The sequence below is a fragment of the Mucor mucedo genome, assembly GCF_025094135.1.
Source record: "Mucor mucedo strain NRRL 3635 chromosome Unknown EV154scaffold_1, whole genome shotgun sequence".
Lineage (NCBI taxonomy): Eukaryota > Fungi > Mucoromycota > Mucoromycetes > Mucorales > Mucoraceae > Mucor > Mucor mucedo.
In genome coordinates this window covers 234,201-253,288 of record NW_026252285.1, presented here as the reverse complement: position 1 = coordinate 253,288, position 19,088 = coordinate 234,201, and the positions used below count along the sequence as shown (strand labels likewise).

Below are 19,088 nucleotides of genomic sequence, written 5' to 3'. Positions count from 1 at the left end.
CCTAATCCAACTGCTCGAAACTATAGCGGGTTAAACAGTGTAACTTCACATACATACACAAACAAAACTTACTGTGAAATGATTTTGTTCATCCTCGTCTGCGTTGTTAAATACTGCTGGATCTATATTATAAATGATGTTGGATATAGGTTGATACGACGAGAAAATAACATACCTCGAAAAGAATGCATCTCTGAAGGAGATACAGTATGAGTTTTTCTCATGTTTATGTATATTAAGAAGTAAAAACAAGCAAAATAAGAAAAAAAAATTGGTTTTGGCTTTTTATTCAATTTTATTACTAATTCAAGACGATGACGATTATTCAACAGATTGTATTGGCTGAGAGAAAAACAAAGGGTAGTGCAAAGAAGAGCATTATTGGGTCACACCTTTCAAGTTTCAAATTTCGTCTTACTTTTTGAAGGCTACGGTATGTACTCTTTCTTCTATTAATGCTATTCCCCTACGTACCTTTGTAGTGGTTTTTTTAGCTGACACCTTGAGCAACAATAAACATGTTTGTGTGACTGCCCTGAAATAACAAAATTGCAGAAAAAAGAAGGCGGCTGTTCAACAATGCGTAAGAAAACAAGAGTCACCTGCGATCCGGGGGGTGAGCGTTAATTGGTGAGTGGCTTCGCAGGGTGTTTAAAACAAAAAAAAAGGAAGACCCCCAAGCTTGGTCGACTAATCTTTTATTCTCCCCCTGAACTATATAGCAACATGGCAGTAAGTTTACGACCTACACCTTCTTTCTCTTTAACTTATTTCTCAACCAGTCTAGAATTATCAGAAGCACGCCTAGATTCGTCCCAGCAACCCGCACTTTGTAAGAATCTATTACGTTTAATTCAACAACTTGAGCAAGCATTAACACTAATTTGACTTAGAACCACCGCTGTTGAAAGTAAACCCGTTCTCGAATTACCTAAAGCCACCGAGACAGCTACCGAATTCAGTGAAGTCTTTGAAGGTATTAATAAGGAAAAACAGAGAGAAACGTCACTTGGAAACTCAACTTTTTTTTTAAAATCATAGTTCCTAAGCGTATCACACCTACCCATGATATTCCTGTATGCAATCTTCAAATGAGAGGATATCTTCCTCAACAACTGGATTTTTTTGCGGATTTTGCACGTCGTGCAGCTTTCCATATGGGTATGCCTTGTTCTGGCACAGTTCCATTGCCAACCCAAACTTCACATTGGACAGTGATTAGATCACCTTTTGTTCACAAAAAATCACAAGAGAATTTCGAAAGAAAGACACACAAGAGATTACTTCAAATCAAAGATACTCACCCTGAAGTTGTAGATAGATGGATTAAATATTTGACAATGAATGCACCAGCTGGTATTGGTATGCGTGCAACAAAGATCGAATTTGAGTCACTGGGAAAAAAGTAAATCTAGAAAGAATAAACAACAGGTTCCATTATATAACCAAATTGTGACTATGATGTGAGTGTAGTGTGTGTGTGAGTGAGAGTGAATGGGTGTGTGTGAGTAAAGGCACGTGGTGTGAGATGTCTCTTATTTTAAACATACGAGTGTGAGACTTTTTTCTTTTTCTTCTTTTTTCTTCTCTTCTTTAAACATGTCATATTTTAATCCTTCTGTTCAAAACGAATACTCTTCAGCCTTTCCACCGCTACCTTGGACCTTTGCAAACAAATCACATATACCAGTAACAACAGCATCAACCACAACCACAACAACAGTAACATCTCCAACCGTCTGTTTCTTTACTCCGCCTAAATATCCATCTTACCTTAAACATACTAGCTACGCCAATTTAGTCCTAGGGCAATATCATGACAGAAAAGCAAAGAACCCCCTTGCTTTAGATATTGACCTGTCTTTACCCCAGTTCTGGCAAAAAGATGTGAAATCACGACATGCTGAAATCGGAAGCAATGGATATGATTTAACTTTTACAGGTTTGTTATGCAACTACTTTCGTGGGAAAACTATTGTTTACTTTTCTTTATTTTGATGGGCGTTAGGACCGGGTAATTCAATCAGTATGCGAACAAACTTCCCAATGAGACCACAGTGTGGCATTTACTATTATGAGATCCGTGTCTTGAAAAGAGGTCAAGATGCACTTATTGCTGTTGGTTTTTGTAGATACAATAAACTTGATAAATTACCTGGTAAAAGATTTTTCTGATGTTTTTCTTTTTCAAATCTAATCCGTTTATGCTTAGGCTGTGAACAACATTCGTATGGTTACCATGGGCAAAGTGGTCAACTATTCAAACAAGGACACGCGAATCCATTTGGCCCTACATTTACATCACCTGATATCATTGGCTGTGGACTGAATTTTGCTACCAACTCTGCATTTTTCACAAAGAATGGCGTCTTACTTGGCGTTGCTGAAGACATTGATACTTCTGAATTACTTTATCCCTGCATTGGTCTTAGCACTAATGGCGAAAAGATAACTGCCAACTTTGGTCAAGAACCTTTTGCATTTGATATCGACCAATTCGTAAAGGTATTGTTTATACGCTTCTTAAAAAAAAAAAGCACGCCATATTAAAAATGAAACATGCACATCTACAGGAACAACAAGCTATTTCCATTCAATCTATTCACACAGAAAAGCAACAAGCACCGAACGAAAAATACAAGGTAGATTCCAAAGCAGATATGGACCAACTCGTATTATCCTATCTGCTCTACCAAGGCTATACACAAACTGCAAAATCACTCTTAAACAATATTGAGCACGTCAAACAAAAGACCTATACCGACCAGTTTAAGTGTGGTACAGACGAAAACAACAGAACTGCTATTCGAAAGTTGATTCTTGCTGGGTCAGTTGATTCCGCCATCGAACAAACACGGACCATGTACCCTGGTCTTCTTGAAGAGAATGATGATTTATTATTTCAGCTCAAAACGCGTAAATTTCTAGACATATTGATTGACGGTACATTTGCCCCATGTTATAGTAGCGATACGGATGACGATACGAGTAGCTCCTATTCTGGTAGAAGTCGTGCTCTCAGTGTCAGTAGTAGCTTTCATGAGTTACAAAATCAAGTACTCTATGAAGAAAAAGAACAGACACAAATACCTGTCAAATCAACTACATTAAATCTTATCGCTACTCCATTAGCGCCATTGCCTGTAGCCGCGTCGGGAAGACGCTTAAGCTGGGCTGCTATTGCGGCTTCGCCAACTTCCACAATCGACACCTGTGCAGTAGAAGATATGTTTATAGCCACAGGAGGCAAACGAAAGTCAATCACAGCAAAAAGACGCGATAGTCATAGCAGTATCGATGACAGCCACGAAGAAGATATGAAGAAATTATCAGTGATCAGAAAAGCAATGAGCTATGGTCATGAATTGCAAGAAGAATATGGATTGCAACCTAGGTATCTCTCCAAATTAAATGAGCTTTTTGCGATATTGTCATTTTCGGATCCCAAATCATGCCCGTCAGCACATTTATTAGAGCCTTCTCTAAGGGATACAACTGCCTCTGAACTGAACTCTGCGATTAAAAGTAAAGCAAAACCAAAAATGAATCCCCATATCCTGTGTTTACACATGTATTTCTTTTATTTTAAATTCTAGTCTATCAAGGTTGTTCCAAACATTCTAAGCTCGAATCGATTTACAAACAATCCATGCTTACGACTAACGAGCTTGTTATTTCTGGTCACGGTAAGGCATCGTTGCTTCATGTTCAAGAATATTTCATGGGTGTGTGAGGTGAAGAGTGCGAGGGGGAGGAGAGCGGAAGGGTATATTTTCTTTTATTTTTTCTTTTTCTTTTTAATCGCTTTTTTCTTGAACATTCATCCCTTTGGGCCATAACCCATCTTCTTGCCAACCAGTAACAAGTATGGGAATCTTTTTTATGTCAAAAAATAAATACAAACAAAAAAATCATATATGTGCTTGTCATATACTTACGACGTGCTGTAAAGGAATGGGTGTGCGAAAAGTCTCTCGTTGCAGCACCAGGTGTTTATAAATGGCAATACGCTGACCCTCTTGTTCAACAAGACTTTTACATTTCTCTGCATTGACTTTTAATTGCTCGGCATTTGCCTTATAATCTTCATTAGGCGTTATCCAAGCTGCTCGTCTGGCCTCCCAGGCCTCTAACCCAATGGTGGTAGTCATTTACCGAGAATTGAGATGATCAAGGCAAAAAAAAAAAAAAAAAAAAAAAAAAAAAAAAAAATAGGCCTGACAAAAAAAAAGTCTGATGGCAGTGACTTGTATTTCAAGTTGGGGTTCAATTGTTTGTGAGGCTCTTGTTGGTTCCTGAAAAGGCCTTTCCGATGATTTGTACTGTACGCGTTAAAGAATTACAAGAAAAAATGCACACAAAAGCCAGTGTTTTGGTCATTGAACTATTACGGGCTGACTCTACATTTAATATATGCCATGCAAAATGTATTATAATAAGCTGAGAGCTGTAGTATTCATATGAGTACACGACTCGCAGAAAATATTCGTGACCCAATATCACTTTTATTGACAAAGTAAATATTTAGCCCTTGCCCAATTTATTAAAGCATAATGCTTTAAAAATGATATTAAGATGTACCGAACGTTTGAGAAAAGCATCCAAAAGCACTATTTGGAATTTATCACCATGGGACATATAATAAATCGTTCTCCTGTATGTAAAAAATGTCTATAGCTATGTATAACATCATTGTCATCACAACCACAGTAACTAGATAACGTACTCATTAGATACCTGTTTATAAGACTTGTTGTATTGTCTATAATGAGGACTTATTAACATACATGTGGCCAAGTTATCAACTTCTGAAACAATTTAAATATCACGAAGAACATTTATTTTATTTTATATATAATGCATTAAGCCCTGAAAACCCGCCAGCTCTCGAACATAATACGATAGAGGTGCACAATTCACTTCCAGTTTGTAAATTGTATTACTCTGAAGATAAATTAATACAAAGCCTCTGTATCTTTTTATGCCTCAGATAAGGTTTTTAAATCATTTACTCATCAACAAATGTCATTTAGATAGTTTAGGAATATTTTTTTCTGCACTAAATTGGTACTTTTATCGCTTTTGCAGCAATACGCTCGGCGTCAATATGGAACACTGCAATAAGCTGTCTATCAAAAGTTTTTCCTAAAATGGAGGAGGGGTAAAGGGGATTAGACCAGCACTTAAGTTTTTTGGAAGCATAAATTATGTTCCTTAGCCCTCCCGTCTTCTAATGATCTTCCCCATGCAACTAACAACCCCCCTTTGAATTAAGATTATTATGTGATTTCATTAGTTTAACTTTCTCCTTCCCCCTACAAATTCAGGTTTGGTAACGAGGCATTTTTAACAAAAGCAAATAAAAACAGCATATACATAGCTTACGTTCTATATTTATTCTTTGTGCACCGCTTAATTGGCTTTTTTACAAAAAGACCTTCAGCTGAAAAAGGATCAGTAAAAATCATGCGTGAGGACTAAACTTAAAAAACCAAGTAATGATAAATTCCGTGTAAATTTGTTATTCTAAGGATTCATGCTTATTACCAAAACCAAGCACATGGGCCTCTAAAATAACTTTAAACACAATGTGAAAAATAAAATAACTGCTAACTTGTGTGAACCGACTATAATGAGACTACATTCATGTTGATATAGCTTGCGACACATTTATTTTTTGAACTTGAGTACGTCAATTTATATTTATTATTTTGAATCTTATCATGCATGGAAGCATCATACCGTTATACCTGTAGGGTGCCTGTAGAAAAACATCTTTTACGCCAATCCTGGCGGAAAAAAATACAAGTCTGTAGCCAACACGCAGAGGAGTTTTATTTTTAGTTAAAAGCGGTTTTATGAATGATCACTAAAAAAAAAAGTTTTGAGAGGTGGTGCAGTTTCACTGCAACACATGATCTTACATATGATAGCCATATAAGAGAAACTTGTAGTCTTATTTCAGCTTAGTGTCATATTATATAGCTTTACTATACCTTACGAATAACCAAACTCTTTGGAAAATGACTCCAATTCATATATTTCAATTAAAACTTTAACAACGCACGATTTTGACAAGTGTTTCTTTATATGACAGTATCTCGATCTGCGAAAGGCTTCTTTTTTTTTTCGGTCTTATAATTCATCAGATACCCTGACATAACAACGATGTAAAGTGAAAAAGACATCTACAAATTATAGGGGGCCGGTATATTGTACTGCAAAAGTCCGGATGTTGTGTTTTAAGGTAAGGTTTTAAATTATAAAAAGACTATGGGAGTAGTTTGAGACTGTTTATAAGATTGTCCTTTATTAATAAATGAAATGTACGAGTATTTATATAAAAGACTGTCTGCTGTGTTCATATCTCTAGTGCTATCTTGAAGTTATCATTGATTAACCAAAAATGTATACGATTATTACATAGTCACTAATTTAGTCTTGTTCTAATAAATGTAAAGTCTTCTTAACTCTCTTTGCTTTAAACTAAATTTTAAGTATTTCTCAGACGTACTAAATTAGACTTGTGATGTAATATCCTTATAGTTCTTACTATGACATTTATTGTTAAGCTTATATCACAAATGGTATCAGCATGGATAAACCTTTGTTAGCTCTAATATGGCTATAGCCTTGCTAGGTCACCACACCGGATAAACTCCGAATCTAGATTTCTTTTGGCACAAGACACAGTACAACATTCTCATTGAGTAAAGTCAAATCTACTTTGTAAATCTTTCTATCTGCCTGCCTGCCTCAATAAGCGTCTAATATCTTTGTGTGATGGCGACTATCTACAGCAAAACGTGTGCTGACTTGATAACCCCGATTGAATATCATTTTACATCGAAAAAAATAATATAGATCTTACATTTAATAATACTTGTACCATCCTAATAAGCGGAGATGTCACTTTAAAAGTTCATAGTTTATCTGCTATAGACAGTGTTGATACTAACCAAAAGTGCAGAATGTTCGTTGCGGATGAATTAACATGATGCCGTAGCACGGAGTTTGTAAATGACGGATGATCAATTTCTTGTTTAACATCACAAAGTGTAAAGAGAAAGAGAGAAAAAAACAAGCTTATAATCAAAGTTTCAGCCCGTATAGAAAGAAGACGGATGATTAAACATGTATAAATATTGCAAGTTAAAATGAAAATGTTTAAAGAGGTAGAGAGGTGCTTATTTTGGTGAAACTACTTCTTTTGGAAGTAAAACTCGTTACAAGTGTTTAAAAAAGGCAACGTATTGAGTGTGATTCAGGTATCACACAACCATTTGACAGATATATTTTTTTTTGTGTGTTCACACAATAATCAATAAAACCATTAAACAGACCCTGCCCTCTTTTTCTGTTTTATTGTTTACACAAACAAGAACAAGGTAAATAACCCCTTACATTTGACACGCATCTTTTTAGTAAACTAATCGTGCTCTTGTCTTTACTAGCCTCTCTTTTTAACATGGACTCTACAAAATCCAAACGCTTTTCTTTTGCTGGTTTCAGTAGTGGATTGTCCAGAAGTTTATCTTTTTCGAGTGGAACCAAAGTAAAAAAAGAGGAAGTGGTGGCTGCGAAAGACTCAAACCAAGAAGAGTTACGTAAATTAAGCCGAGCCCAAAAATCCAAAAGTTTATATGTAAAGTCGTTTAATAAAAAGACACCAGCTACACAGTTCGACGCTTCCGAAGCAGTTCAAAGCAACAGTAAAGAGATTCGTAGCTCCATTAGAAGATCCTTGTCAGCAGTTTTATACGCTTCTCCTCATTCAACAGATGATGACAAAAGCTATAGCAATAAATTAGTGCCTGTATTAGTGACACCTGGCCTCTCAGAGTCCCTTGGTGGGATTTTAATCGATGACGGCTCCAAAAATAAAATGATGAACAATGAAAAGACAACAGAAAAGAGTATTAAAAAAAAGAGACCAGTTGAATATGACAATTCTTTGGAAATTGTTTCAGAAGACAAAGAAACTACAATCATTTGGCAGGGTTACGGATACACAATTACAGCAGAAGGACAAGAAGAAGTTTCTTCCGAAATGATTACAGAAACAGACTTGGAATCACGTTTTGAGAAGGAAATTTGGAAATCATATTGTGGGCTGATTCATCCTCTTCATTTGTTTCAAGAACTGAACGATGAACAAGTGGTTGTTGACAGAGGTCGTTGGGCAGGTCTAAGTGTAACAGAGTTACGGCGTTATTTTGATAACTATGGCTCCATGTTATTAAAGATTCGTGAATCAAGAATGTTGGAACAGCAAAAGCATTACCAATGTCTGGACAATGTAAAAAAAGAATGGATTATACCGGATATCACCAATAACACTAATATTACAGTCTAAAAATTAATTCATAATAAATTATATACCAATTACTCTTAAGAAGTTTTTACAGGCCTATTCGTGTGCGTAGGGACGACCTATGATCTAATGACTGGTAATTCATAAGATGTAACTATGTGAAATAAATCTATGTGTACATGTACTTGATCAATGCAAACAATTATCGCTAATTAATCATCAGATAAAACCCACAAAGGTGTAGGCTCAAGTTAGCTGTGAGAAAAAAAAAAAAAAAAAAAAAAAGGAATTACGCAAAGTACTTTTTTATCATACATCCGATGCGCGACTGTGTACTGTATAAATGGACATGTGTTCAATGTAGTTTTTTTCCTGGGTCACAAACATTCAAATTAACAGGTCTAAAGTGTGCATATAAACAATGGGCAAACCAAAAGACAATGGAGAATAAGGAAGACAACGGATAGGTAGTAGGATAATTTTGATGTGTACCAATCCAGACCGTGTGAAGAGGAAACCACCTTAAAACTTTTAATGTTCTTATCATTGTTCTCCTATAAGCATTTCAAGAAAAAGCTTGTTGTATCAGGCAGTGACGTTGAAACTATAAGCCATGATTTAAATAGTGAGGCATGGTGTATCATAAAAGGCATCTTTCGACATATATGAAAACTAAATATCAAAGACAATCGTACAAAGGTGTAAATATCCCATAGTCACACAATTCTTGCTCTTTGAACTCTGGAATATAATACCAGGAAATATAACAGTAAATCCCAAAAAAGGACTATAATGAAGATTCAATACTCGCACAATAAGAAATGCAAATCTCCAAGTATAATTTTTTTTTCACGACTGATTTATCGATTAATATCGTTTAATCTGTTCATATAAATATTTAAGTAAGTAATCACAAAGATGAACGACAACGGAGAAGTTAAGATCTAATCTCATAAATCATTCAAAGGCGTTCAGCAATTGTTACAAGCCAAAATGAAAAAAACAGTGCTATTCCACAAATAATTGCAGATGATGGCAACCAAGGATTTGCATGCTATTCTGTTAAACTGTCCTATCTAATAAATAGTTACATGTGCGGCATCTTTTTTTTTTTTTTTTTTTTTTGGCGACAGCATTTTGGCAAAAGGTGTGAAAAGATATGAGCCAAACAGCACAGAAAATTGAGGTTATGTGTGTTTACGTATATGAAACAGAATTTCCGTTTGTATTTGAATCACCATTTTTATTTCTTCCAAAAAAGGTAAGCTGTATATTTGAAAATTAGTTCTAATTCGTCCAGAAGATTGCTTGAAGTATGGATATTGTAAAGCAACATAACCCTTTTTTTTATTGGTAGAAAAGAAACAAGGGGACGTGAAGCATTAACAACAACATTCCAGCAGTATAAATTAGATAAAGGAGGCGGCTATAATTAGAAAAAGTAATCGCATTGGGCTCACAGACCGAATACTATCACACTCCTTTATTTTTTATAACCCCTCTTCTTGGTAAGAACGACGTAATCAGAGAACAAAAAAAAAAGTGGATTTATTGATTAAGATAGGAGAAAATGTCTAATATATGTATAGTGCTGTAAATTAAATAAAGTGCGTGCGTGCGTGCGTACATGTGTGTTTTGTGAGTGAGAGTGCTAAGCGAGTTTATCTGCATCGGTTAGTGTAATTGCAATTATATCATGTCCTTCTTCAGGGTGATGAATGTGTGTAGAAGAATTGCTGGTTCTGTTAGTCACTTTTAAAAGAAGTGGTGTAGCAATTAAAGTTATTGATGTAACGGCCAATAAAAGATAATAAACTTCTCTTGAGATGATCGATAATTGCTTTGCACGAGAAGCAAGTACGAAACCAAATTCGGATATTTGAGCTAAAGCAATGGCCATGGTAGAGGATTTTTGTATATCAAATTTAAATAGATACAATATAATACATGTTGCGATATACTTAAATCCAATAACGCCTCCCGCAAGTGTTAATAGTAACATGGCTTCAGACGCCAAAAAGGAAGGGTATATATGAAGTCCAATTGAGGCAAAAAATAAGCATGCAAACATATCACGAACAGGTTCAATTACAGTAAGGGATGTCTCGAACATGCCTTTACGTGACCTAATTATGACACCAGCCGCAAAACAACCTAATTCCATGCCCAATCCCAGGTGCTCTGAAATTATAAGCATTGTCATGCATATGGCTATAGTACCCAGAAGCATGAGCTCATGGTTCTTCACAATTGATTGTATTGGTATCGATCGTCTGATAGCACGAGGCAGCATCGGTATTAATCGCAAAATAGCATAGCAGACAAGTCCGAATATAACAAACGATATGGTAATTCGAATGACTGCAAAAAGAACTTGGATACCTGATTTAGACAATGCCGGAATAATAGCCTATATTTGTAATTGGTAAATATGTCTGTTCGTCTGTGGTGATAATAACAACTTACTAGCATAAATCCCAAAATAACGTCCTGCATTACTAGTAGGCCATATAAATGATCAAGCTGGTCCAGCTTAATACACTTGACCACAACTGCAGTGGAACTTAGGCTAATACTAGCACCAACAAAAATGGACTCTTTTAGATCTGCACCAATTACCAGCCCCATAATTACAAAGAATAATACCGTGACGAGCAATATAGTCATCGCACCACCTAATGCTAATCTCCACATTTTTTTTAATTTGTCGAGCGAAAATTCAAGGCCAAGTACAAATACAATCAGTACTACACCAAGTTGAGCTAGTGTTTCGACTTGGATCAGCTCCTAATGTTTGTGTAAATATTCATCATTTTCATGCATTTTCATGTGTTTTACCTGTATAAGGTTATAGCCTGATGGCCCTATCATAATACCGGCCAAGATATAACCAAAAAAGGCTTTCCGAAGAAACCGATGATGATATATTTAATAAAATATATATCGATAAATAAATAAATAAAACTAACCTGGTAATCCGATCCAAGTAAACATCCAGCCCAATGCAAATGATGTAACAATAATAAGGATAAAATCGTGAATTAATTGTGTGTCTAATACAAATGTTAACTATAATTACGTAAATAGTAGAATATGTAACCAAACCTTCTATTATGACAGTTGTATCCGATGGTCTCATCATGACATATTCATTATTATCTTGATCGACCAGAGTAACCACGTTTTCATTTCGATCTTTACCAAGTTTTAAGACTGTTTCGATTCTACCATCGTCTGAAGAAAATAAAATCATGTTTTGCTGCATATCGTGTTCTAATTGGTCCGCATTTTCACTGACTTCTTTCAACATGCCGTTCAAAACTTCTTTCATCGATTCTTCATGCAATGTACTATCCACACCTAATTCTATTTCATCGTTACCAGGACTTTTGTGAGCATGGTCCGTATAGCTGCCTGCAACTGACTTGAATCGTTGATGTGATATTTTAACGGCTCGTTGAAAATCAAATGTTAATTTTAATGCTGGGCTTCTAAAATCATACGAGGACTTAAATGCTTCTTGACTGACAGTTTTTTCGTACACTTGTAAAATACCCAGCACAAAGGACTGGAAAGCTTCATAATCGGCTAGTTGCATTCCTGCCAAAGCATATAATTCATCATTACTTTCGCCATGGACTGCTTTAATGCTTTGGTATAAGCGATCCTTTTTAATCTTTAACTGGGTTTCGTGGTCTTCACCCTTTTGTAGAATGTCGTAAAGTTTCTCGGCCTTACTAGGAGATAATGACTATTTTTATCCCAAAGAAGGAAAGATGTATTTATATAACTCATTAGCAAAGGGGAAATACAGGAATAGCATCATGAATATGTACCGGTAGTAAAGAAGACGGTTCTCCACGTGTAAACGGGCTCCAACCGAGGAGAAGTAATACTAGTAAAAATAGCGAGCTCTGGCAGAGTAATCTCATGTAAACGTGGCAAATTAAAAAATCAAGCTGCAGAGGCCTTAGTATTTTTAGTATTTTTGCGAAATAGGACTAAATACCTCAACAGCGATTGGATGTTAATTTTCGGTATGAGTGACGTCGAATACCTTATTGCACAAGGAAACCCAAAAATCGCCTCCTTATCAAACGCCAAAAAAAAGTAATATAAATATAAGCAATTATTCCATTAATTTCCCTTTTTTTTTTCTCACAACTTAACAGCTAAAAAAAAAAAAAAAAACTCAACTATGACAGAACAACCACGTTTACCTCTTGGATATATGATTGAAGACTTAGAAATTGTCAAAGTCCTAAGCATAGGAGCCTTTGGTCAAGTTTATATGGCTAGAAATATACATACATTTAAGCGATATGCAGTAAAGTCTTTACCTCATGCTGGTCTCGACTCTCGTCAACTTGCTTTCCAACAAAATGAAATCACGTTGCATTCGCATCTTTCCGACCATCCGCATATCATCCGACTTGAAAGAGTAGTACGAACATCTGAATGGACTCACGCTATTCTGGAGTATGGATCAGAAGGTGACCTCTTTACAGCTATCATTGATAAAAGCACTTATCATGGCAACCACAATTTGATTCGCAATGTATTTTTACAACTTATTGACGCAGTCAGATATACTCATGACAACCATATCTACCACCGAGATTTGAAGCCTGAAAATATTCTTGTATTCAATAATGGACGTACCTTAAAGCTGGCCGATTTTGGGCTTGCAACTACTGATTCTGTATCAACTGATTATGGATGTGGTTCAACATTTTATTTTTCTCCCGAATGTCAAGGCGGCCTAGACAGACAAAAGCGAGTTGGTTATGCAACTGCTCCTAATGATGTTTGGGCGCTAGGCATCATTTTGATCAATTTATCCGCAGGCCGCAACCCCTGGCGCTTAGCTTCTTTAGAGGACGAAACCTTCCGTGCTTACCTCAACGATCCAAAGCTATTACTCAAGATTTTGCCAATTTCAACCGAATTAAACAAGATTCTCAAGCGTATATTTTGCCTCGATCCTCGCCGTAGAATTACATTAGATGAATTATACAGCAGAATTCAACGCTGTACTTATTTTACTCGTACACCTGAAGTAGAAAAATACGAGTCAATGATGGCTTCTGCTGCCAATTCAGTTGCAACAGCTGGTAGAAGAGCCAGAGCTATTAAAAATATTAAAGTTCCCACTAAAAACGATATTGCAGCCATGAACAATTTACCATCACCACCTGATACGCCCAATACAGGCTATTCAACTGAAGATGAACCTCAACTTTCAACATCTACCTCTTGTTCATCATCTTCATTATTGACAGATGTAGTAGGCACAAACTTCATTATTCCTCAAAAAGGTGACGATCTAGACCCCCAAATTGTCTCATTTATGGTCTAGAACATTTTCTATCTCACACTCCTTATATGCCCCACTTTATATATACCTTCCTGTTTATAGCTTGTTTATTTTATGATTATCCTCCTCCCCCCTTATGTTATCCCATCACTATACTTTTTCATTGTGTCTCATTTATATGTATCTATCTCTACTACTACTATACCTTTACTGCCCCCCTCCTCTTTTTTTCTATGTACATTTTTCCTGTTTATTATTATACCAAGTTTTGTTCGTTGTAAATTTCACTATCTATATAAATCCATCATCATTTTGCTCAAATAAATCATCCAATTCATTTTACATGTAAAAGGAAAAAGATCTGCAATTGGCGTCATTTGACTAAGCATTATTTTTTAATTACAACTATTACTCGAAATAGAGATAACACGGACCAAAAGACTCTATATTTAGTTGATGTTTGTTTACCTGAATTTATTTTTATAAACATTACAGCGGGGAATTATCTTTTAAGTAGCAGTTTTCCCTTTTTTTTTTATTCTACTCCATGCAAATGTCTCTACCCTGGACCTCCCATTTAGATCTTTTTGGAAGCCCTGAATGTGATTATCATGCCCAAGTTACTATAGGGTCCACACTTGTAATGTTGTTTAACAAAATGTCGACTTTTTAATATTATTGCAATCCCGCTAATATTGTTATTTTTAGATGAATCTTGTTTTAGACACAGGTTCGTCCAATACAGCAGTAATTTCTGATTTGTGTCAAGATAATTGCTCGTTTGTGAAGAAACCTTATTTACCTGTTCCAAATATAAACGATTTTGATTCCGTCAATGCTAGTTATGGAAACGCCAAGCTTCGCTCAGCTTGGAAAGGATTTGCAACAAAACAACTGGTGACATTTGAAGGAGTCGAGCAAACGTTTTCCCGCATTGATGCCATTACCGAAAACCAATCATTCTTCATACCACGCTGCTCAGAGAACCAAGGTATTTGGGGTTTAGCATACCCGTCACTTCTGACAAAACCAACTAGTCAATTTAGCCAAGAGCCCTTATTTGATGCTATACGAAAAGAAAAGGCCTTACCGAATGCATTCACATATCAAATCTGTCCAAAATCAGCTGTTGATTCTACATTTGCACACGAAATTAATTTCCTAAGTCAGAATGTATTAATTCGAAACATGAGTAGCAAAACAATTCAAAAAGAGTGTTTACGTGATGGTCATTTTTGGTTAGGTGGGTACCCAAGCCATTCAGTTGCAAGTGAAATTGTTTGGGTACCGTTATCACATCAGCGTTACTATCAAGTCAAAATCGAAAGTTTCCTAGTAAATAATGAAACCGTTGGTATGGAAGATATTAATATGCCAAGAACTATTGTCGATACCGGTACTAAAGATATTGTTTTAAGTCCACAAGTAAGAGGTTTTTAAAATACTTATTTTTGAATTTACGTATGTACACTAAAACATAAGCACACACACACACACAAAAAAAGAATTTGCAAAAGTTATTAAATGCACTGTGGCATTCTAAATTGGTTCAGTTTGACCCTGTTGTTTCAAAAGAGCATGAAAAATCATTTTGGTTTGATCATGCACGATTGACTATTCCCCGAAATGCAATTACCATTGCGCATAATGTATCTCTTCAAATAGAGTTTGAGGATAATAACCGTGTTTCCATACCAATCGAAAATATACTTAATATTAAGCCCTTTGGTCAAGACTGGGTCAACATAAGCTGGACAGGATTTTCAAATAGTGATGGTAAAATGGCTTCAACCATACTAGGTAACACATTATTAAGAGGAAAAACTGTAATTTTTGATAGAGGAGACAAGAGCAGGGTAGGATTTGCTGATGCATTTGCCTGTTGCGACCCTTCTTCAGGTCAAGATGTAAATGTTTTACTCTCTGTTGATAACTCAAGTAGCAGCATCCAATTGATACAAGATCGTCATGAAAATACAATACAGATTTTTTTATTAGCACTTGTTGGGGTGTCTACTCTTGTATTTATCTCGACTTTGGCCCTTGTGATCTCCAATCGTTATCGGAAGACTGTAACCGAAAAGATTGTCGGTATCTAAACTGCACTTCATCTTTCTCACTCACGCAGCATACTACAATTTTAAAACGCGTCCCCTTGATTTTGCTTTCTCATACTTTCTTTTCTACTTCGATTAAAGCATTGCATGCCACCTAATTTATTAAAGTCTATGTCTCATATTTTGTCCCCTGCTTCTCCTTTTAAATTGGCTCTTATCCAACTGGGTAATGTCGGTGCTGACAAAGCCAAGAATTTGGTACACACCCATAAAAAGATTCTCGAGGCTGCTAGCAATGGTGCTCAAGTCGTCGTTTTACCTGTAAGTCTCTGTTATACCACGTGTTATAATGCACCCTTTTAATCGTTTTGTCAAGGAATGTTTCAATTCACCTTATGGAACAAACTTTTTTCCACAGTATGCCGAGCCCTTGAATGGAGAATCCGTCGCCATGTTATCTGCAGCAGCCAAGGTAAGTTTCAACGGCAGCCTGGTTTTCAATAATTCAAACACTATAACTGTAGGAAGCTAACGTGTACCTTATTGGCGGTAAATCCTCTTGATTTTATATGCCTGTTTCCTTTTAATACTAACTAGTTTATTGCAGGTTCCATCCCAGAAAAAGAAGAATCGAGTGGAAATATCTACAATACTTTGACTGCTTATGACCCTACAGGAAAGATGATTGCCAAACATCGTAAAGTTCATCTTTTCGATATTGATGTTCCTGGAAAGATCAGATTCAAGGTACATGGATCATGGGAAAATAAATGAATGTAGCATAATAACACTTTTTAATATGTAGGAGAGTGATACTTTGACAGCAGGAGATTGGTTAACATGCGTCGATACAAGTAGGTTCTGCAGCACAGACAAAATTGAAGGGAAAAAACTGACTTGCATTATTTAGAATATGGTAAGATTGGTGTTGGAATTTGTTATGACATGCGCTTTCCCGAAATGGCTACTATTGCTGCTCGTAAGGGATGTCTGGCCATGATCTATCCTGGTGCTTTTAATCTGACCACTGGCCCTCTTCATTGGGAACTTTTACAGCGTGCTAGGTAACAGGCATTTTGTTTTTGTTTTCGGTAAACATATATTAAAATTTAAATGAATAGGGCTGTTGATAATCAAATGTACGTCGCAGCATGCTCCCCTGCTCGTGATCTTTCTGCAGATTACCATGCCTGGGGCCATTCTACTGTAGTAGACCCAAAGTAAGTAAAGCTTAGAATGGAAGAGAACTGGAAATTTATTATTTGTTTAGGGGCGTTGTTGTTGCTACGACTGAGGAGAAGGAGGACATTGTTTATGCCGATATTGGTAAGTGCACTGACACGAGATTAAATTAGCTACATTTTTAATGAACATTGATAGACCCTGAGCAAGTTAAGGAAGTTCGAACGAACATTCCTCTTTACAACCAACGAAGATTTGATATTTACGACGATGTAAGCGATTCTGTTCAAGAACACGCTGATGGCACATCTACTAAGAAGAATTAAATAAATAAAAATAATCATTTATTTAAAAATATTATTACATGTGGGGGGGGGAATAATGCGTTTTAGAATACAGTGCCTAAAGCTTCAAACCAGCTAACTATACTTGAATCAGTTTGCACGCATTCTTTGAATTCTTCAAAATTGATAAAACCTTCCCGTTCAGTCTTAATGCTTTTAAACGTTTTATCGACCATTTCATTAATAGCACCTTGAGACATGGTTTCCATGATGGGAAACTTTTCTTCCCAAGCTTTTTTGCCTTCGCCACTGTTTCCCAGATTCTTGGTTATTTCATCTTTAGTGTCCGTCAAATTCTTGGACATCGTTAGTCGATGACTATCCGAACGGAGTACATCATCTGTCATTTCCTTAATTTGTGCGTCTGATGCACCAGCTAGCGCCTGCGCTTGTTCAGCTTCTATAGCATATTGCTTTAAAAAGTGATCCTCCTTTAGAGGGTATCGTCTCTTTTTAGTTCTAGTGGTTATATCATCGGTTGAGGGACCTGCCTCAGTTACAAAATTTTCCCCGTCATCACTGCTATCATCCTCACTGTTGTTTCTGTCAGAGGGTGTGGAGGGCATTGCTACATTAAATGCAGCACTGACTGGTTGAGAAGCTGAGAACTCAAAAGTGTCCATCATTTCATCCTCCATTGCACTCACCACATCCCTGACTAATTCCATAGACAAATAAAAGTATGATTTATACATTCGATAGAGTTCATCTCGAGATATATAACCATCTTCATCCAAGTCATACCCCTTGAATGCATCTAAGCTAAATATTTAGTACGCATATAATAACCCAATAGATACTACCTTTGGGTACTCACATTCTATCTTTTCATCAAGGTTTCCTTTACATAGAACACTTAATCCTGCTACAATTTCAGAGAAGTTAATGACATTATCGCCATCCTGATCGAAAAATGCAAATATTCTTTCGGTGATTAAATTCTTTTCTAATCCCAAAGGCCCGAGACATTGCTCAAATGTTTCTCTGTCTATTCCCCCTTCATCTTTATCGACTGTTGAGAGGGATTTAAATTGTTCATAAAGCGCTTCAAGTTCCACTTGATCAACTGAAAAAAAATGCATTAAGTCTAACTAAAGTTATTGGATTAACGATTGAACTTACAATGAGAAGTTTGCTGCAGAGCACGATACTTTTCTGTGGGGACAGGGGGCTTATTATGATGTTTTCCAGGATAAAATGCAGGTAATAATGCACTTCGTGGGTTTGCAAGTGGGGGAATAGGAATTCTGATTTTCAAAAAAACATGCGTATTAATATGGCTGTTGGCTCCTTCACACATTTCACAAAGATCGAAATCAACACAATTGGCACATTTATATCGTACGCCTCTAATAGGTGACATATTACATTTGTTACAAGTGATGCCTCCTAAAACAATAAAAATTTAAAAGCCGGTTAATTTTATAACTTGTAATTTGGCATAATAACATACTATGAATGTAGCCCTCTACAATAATAACAGAAAAAGAAAATGTCTAAGCTTAGAGTCTAATTTATCACCATATGCAACTTTTAGTGCGGTTTACCTTTACGAGATTGGTTGTCTGAAATGGCCGCAAGCAGATTTATTAAATTTCGATTATCATCGTCGCTCCATTCTTTAAACAATGACAACATCTTTCCGTTGTCTGCATCTTCTTCATTTTCCGATACGGTTGCAATCTGGTCATTATCGCTTGGTGTAGTATTCTCAGGCAGGTTTCTATTATTGCCTCTCCGTATGCGGACGTGACGCGACCTTCTCAGTCTACTTGTGGGAGGTGCGGTGGTATCGGCCGGTGTATCGTTTCCTTGTCCAAAATACGATAGTGCTGCTATAGCTGCCAGACCAGTGACTGCACCGGATATTACTA

The 19,088-nt window shown here is 36.3% G+C and overlaps 9 protein-coding genes across 9 annotated transcripts; 6 read left to right on the top strand and 3 right to left on the bottom strand.

The window, feature by feature from the left end:
- Positions 1–274: 274 nt before the first annotated feature.
- Positions 275–1,546, top strand: EV154DRAFT_489385 (ribosomal protein S10 domain-containing protein). The gene is made up of 4 exons (XM_051599289.1): positions 275–732; positions 783–832; positions 894–976; positions 1,042–1,546. Exons 1-4 carry the CDS (start codon positions 727–729, stop codon positions 1,407–1,409), a joined length of 507 nt encoding a protein of 168 aa, XP_051463639.1. The 5' UTR covers positions 275–726; the 3' UTR covers positions 1,410–1,546.
- Positions 1,547–1,588: 42 nt separating this feature from the next.
- EV154DRAFT_489381 (uncharacterized protein) lies at positions 1,589–4,167 on the top strand. The gene is made up of 5 exons (XM_051599288.1): positions 1,589–2,158; positions 2,213–2,505; positions 2,574–3,525; positions 3,597–3,875; positions 3,939–4,167. Exons 1-4 carry the CDS (start codon positions 2,029–2,031, stop codon positions 3,731–3,733), a joined length of 1,512 nt encoding a protein of 503 aa, XP_051463638.1. The 5' UTR covers positions 1,589–2,028; the 3' UTR covers positions 3,734–3,875; positions 3,939–4,167.
- Positions 3,697–4,167, bottom strand: EV154DRAFT_1873 (uncharacterized protein). The gene is made up of 2 exons (XM_051594274.1): positions 3,939–4,167; positions 3,697–3,875 (listed from the first exon to the last, which is right to left on the bottom strand). Exons 1-2 carry the CDS (start codon positions 4,149–4,151, stop codon positions 3,798–3,800), a joined length of 291 nt encoding a protein of 96 aa, XP_051463637.1. The 5' UTR covers positions 4,152–4,167; the 3' UTR covers positions 3,697–3,797.
- Positions 4,168–7,301: 3,134 nt separating this feature from the next.
- On the top strand, positions 7,302–8,565 carry EV154DRAFT_1816 (uncharacterized protein). Its single transcript, XM_051594245.1, has one exon. The coding sequence runs from the start codon at positions 7,469–7,471 to the stop codon at positions 8,354–8,356; it is 888 nt and encodes a 295-aa protein (XP_051463636.1). The 5' UTR covers positions 7,302–7,468; the 3' UTR covers positions 8,357–8,565.
- Positions 8,566–9,837: 1,272 nt separating this feature from the next.
- EV154DRAFT_489360 (Sodium/hydrogen exchanger family-domain-containing protein) lies at positions 9,838–12,289 on the bottom strand. The gene is made up of 6 exons (XM_051599287.1): positions 12,151–12,289; positions 11,420–12,065; positions 11,284–11,367; positions 11,153–11,214; positions 10,781–11,101; positions 9,838–10,724 (listed from the first exon to the last, which is right to left on the bottom strand). Exons 1-6 carry the CDS (start codon positions 12,244–12,246, stop codon positions 9,966–9,968), a joined length of 1,968 nt encoding a protein of 655 aa, XP_051463635.1. The 5' UTR covers positions 12,247–12,289; the 3' UTR covers positions 9,838–9,965.
- A 199-nt stretch (positions 12,290–12,488) lies between these two features.
- Positions 12,489–13,976, top strand: EV154DRAFT_489354 (kinase-like domain-containing protein). The gene has a single exon (XM_051599286.1). It carries the CDS (start codon positions 12,513–12,515, stop codon positions 13,671–13,673), a length of 1,161 nt encoding a protein of 386 aa, XP_051463634.1. The 5' UTR covers positions 12,489–12,512; the 3' UTR covers positions 13,674–13,976.
- Positions 13,977–14,150: 174 nt separating this feature from the next.
- EV154DRAFT_1630 (aspartic peptidase domain-containing protein) lies at positions 14,151–16,181 on the top strand. Its single transcript, XM_051594169.1, has 4 exons — positions 14,151–14,271; positions 14,340–15,056; positions 15,137–16,009; positions 16,065–16,181. Exons 1-3 carry the CDS (start codon positions 14,179–14,181, stop codon positions 15,728–15,730), a joined length of 1,404 nt encoding a protein of 467 aa, XP_051463633.1. The 5' UTR covers positions 14,151–14,178; the 3' UTR covers positions 15,731–16,009; positions 16,065–16,181.
- On the top strand, positions 15,860–17,196 carry EV154DRAFT_557544 (carbon-nitrogen hydrolase; the record flags this gene model as incomplete). Its single annotated transcript, XM_051605438.1, has 9 exons — positions 15,860–16,009; positions 16,065–16,160; positions 16,213–16,237; positions 16,296–16,435; positions 16,494–16,542; positions 16,599–16,752; positions 16,810–16,908; positions 16,959–17,014; positions 17,069–17,196. The coding sequence occupies 9 exons, from the start codon at positions 15,860–15,862 to the stop codon at positions 17,194–17,196; spliced, it is 897 nt and encodes a 298-aa protein (XP_051463632.1).
- On the bottom strand, positions 16,823–18,635 carry EV154DRAFT_1731 (uncharacterized protein). Its single transcript, XM_051594205.1, has 4 exons — positions 18,337–18,635; positions 18,032–18,280; positions 17,235–17,971; positions 16,823–17,179 (listed from the first exon to the last, which is right to left on the bottom strand). Exons 1-3 carry the CDS (start codon positions 18,575–18,577, stop codon positions 17,259–17,261), a joined length of 1,203 nt encoding a protein of 400 aa, XP_051463631.1. The 5' UTR covers positions 18,578–18,635; the 3' UTR covers positions 16,823–17,179; positions 17,235–17,258.
- Positions 18,636–19,088: the final 453 nt, after the last annotated feature.

Coding starts and splice junctions, on each gene's coding strand:
- EV154DRAFT_489385 (XM_051599289.1), top strand. Junction 833..893: donor GTCCCAGCAACCCGCACTTT/GTAAGAATCTAT, acceptor AATTTGACTTAG/AACCACCGCTGTTGAAAGTA. Junction 977..1,041: donor ATTCAGTGAAGTCTTTGAAG/GTATTAATAAGG, acceptor TTAAAATCATAG/TTCCTAAGCGTATCACACCT.
- EV154DRAFT_489381 (XM_051599288.1), top strand. CDS start 2,029: ATGCGAACAAACTTCCCAATGAGACCACAGTGTGGCATTTACTATTAT. Junction 2,159..2,212: donor TAAACTTGATAAATTACCTG/GTAAAAGATTTT, acceptor GTTTATGCTTAG/GCTGTGAACAACATTCGTAT. Junction 2,506..2,573: donor ATATCGACCAATTCGTAAAG/GTATTGTTTATA, acceptor GCACATCTACAG/GAACAACAAGCTATTTCCAT.
- EV154DRAFT_1873 (XM_051594274.1), bottom strand. CDS start 4,151: ATGACTACCACCATTGGGTTAGAGGCCTGGGAGGCCAGACGAGCAGCT. Junction 3,876..3,938: donor CCATTCCTTTACAGCACGTC/GTAAGTATATGA, acceptor GACATAAAAAAG/ATTCCCATACTTGTTACTGG.
- EV154DRAFT_1816 (XM_051594245.1), top strand. CDS start 7,469: ATGGACTCTACAAAATCCAAACGCTTTTCTTTTGCTGGTTTCAGTAGT.
- EV154DRAFT_489360 (XM_051599287.1), bottom strand. CDS start 12,246: ATGAGATTACTCTGCCAGAGCTCGCTATTTTTACTAGTATTACTTCTC. Junction 12,066..12,150: donor AACCGTCTTCTTTACTACCG/GTACATATTCAT, acceptor GGATAAAAATAG/TCATTATCTCCTAGTAAGGC. Junction 10,725..10,780: donor TTATTTTGGGATTTATGCTA/GTAAGTTGTTAT, acceptor TTACAAATATAG/GCTATTATTCCGGCATTGTC.
- EV154DRAFT_489354 (XM_051599286.1), top strand. CDS start 12,513: ATGACAGAACAACCACGTTTACCTCTTGGATATATGATTGAAGACTTA.
- EV154DRAFT_1630 (XM_051594169.1), top strand. CDS start 14,179: ATGCAAATGTCTCTACCCTGGACCTCCCATTTAGATCTTTTTGGAAGC. Junction 14,272..14,339: donor TTACTATAGGGTCCACACTT/GTAATGTTGTTT, acceptor TGTTATTTTTAG/ATGAATCTTGTTTTAGACAC. Junction 15,057..15,136: donor ATATTGTTTTAAGTCCACAA/GTAAGAGGTTTT, acceptor ACACAAAAAAAG/AATTTGCAAAAGTTATTAAA.
- EV154DRAFT_1731 (XM_051594205.1), bottom strand. CDS start 18,577: ATGTCACCTATTAGAGGCGTACGATATAAATGTGCCAATTGTGTTGAT. Junction 18,281..18,336: donor TCTGCAGCAAACTTCTCATT/GTAAGTTCAATC, acceptor ATTTTTTTTCAG/TTGATCAAGTGGAACTTGAA. Junction 17,972..18,031: donor CCTTGATGAAAAGATAGAAT/GTGAGTACCCAA, acceptor TATTTAGCTTAG/ATGCATTCAAGGGGTATGAC.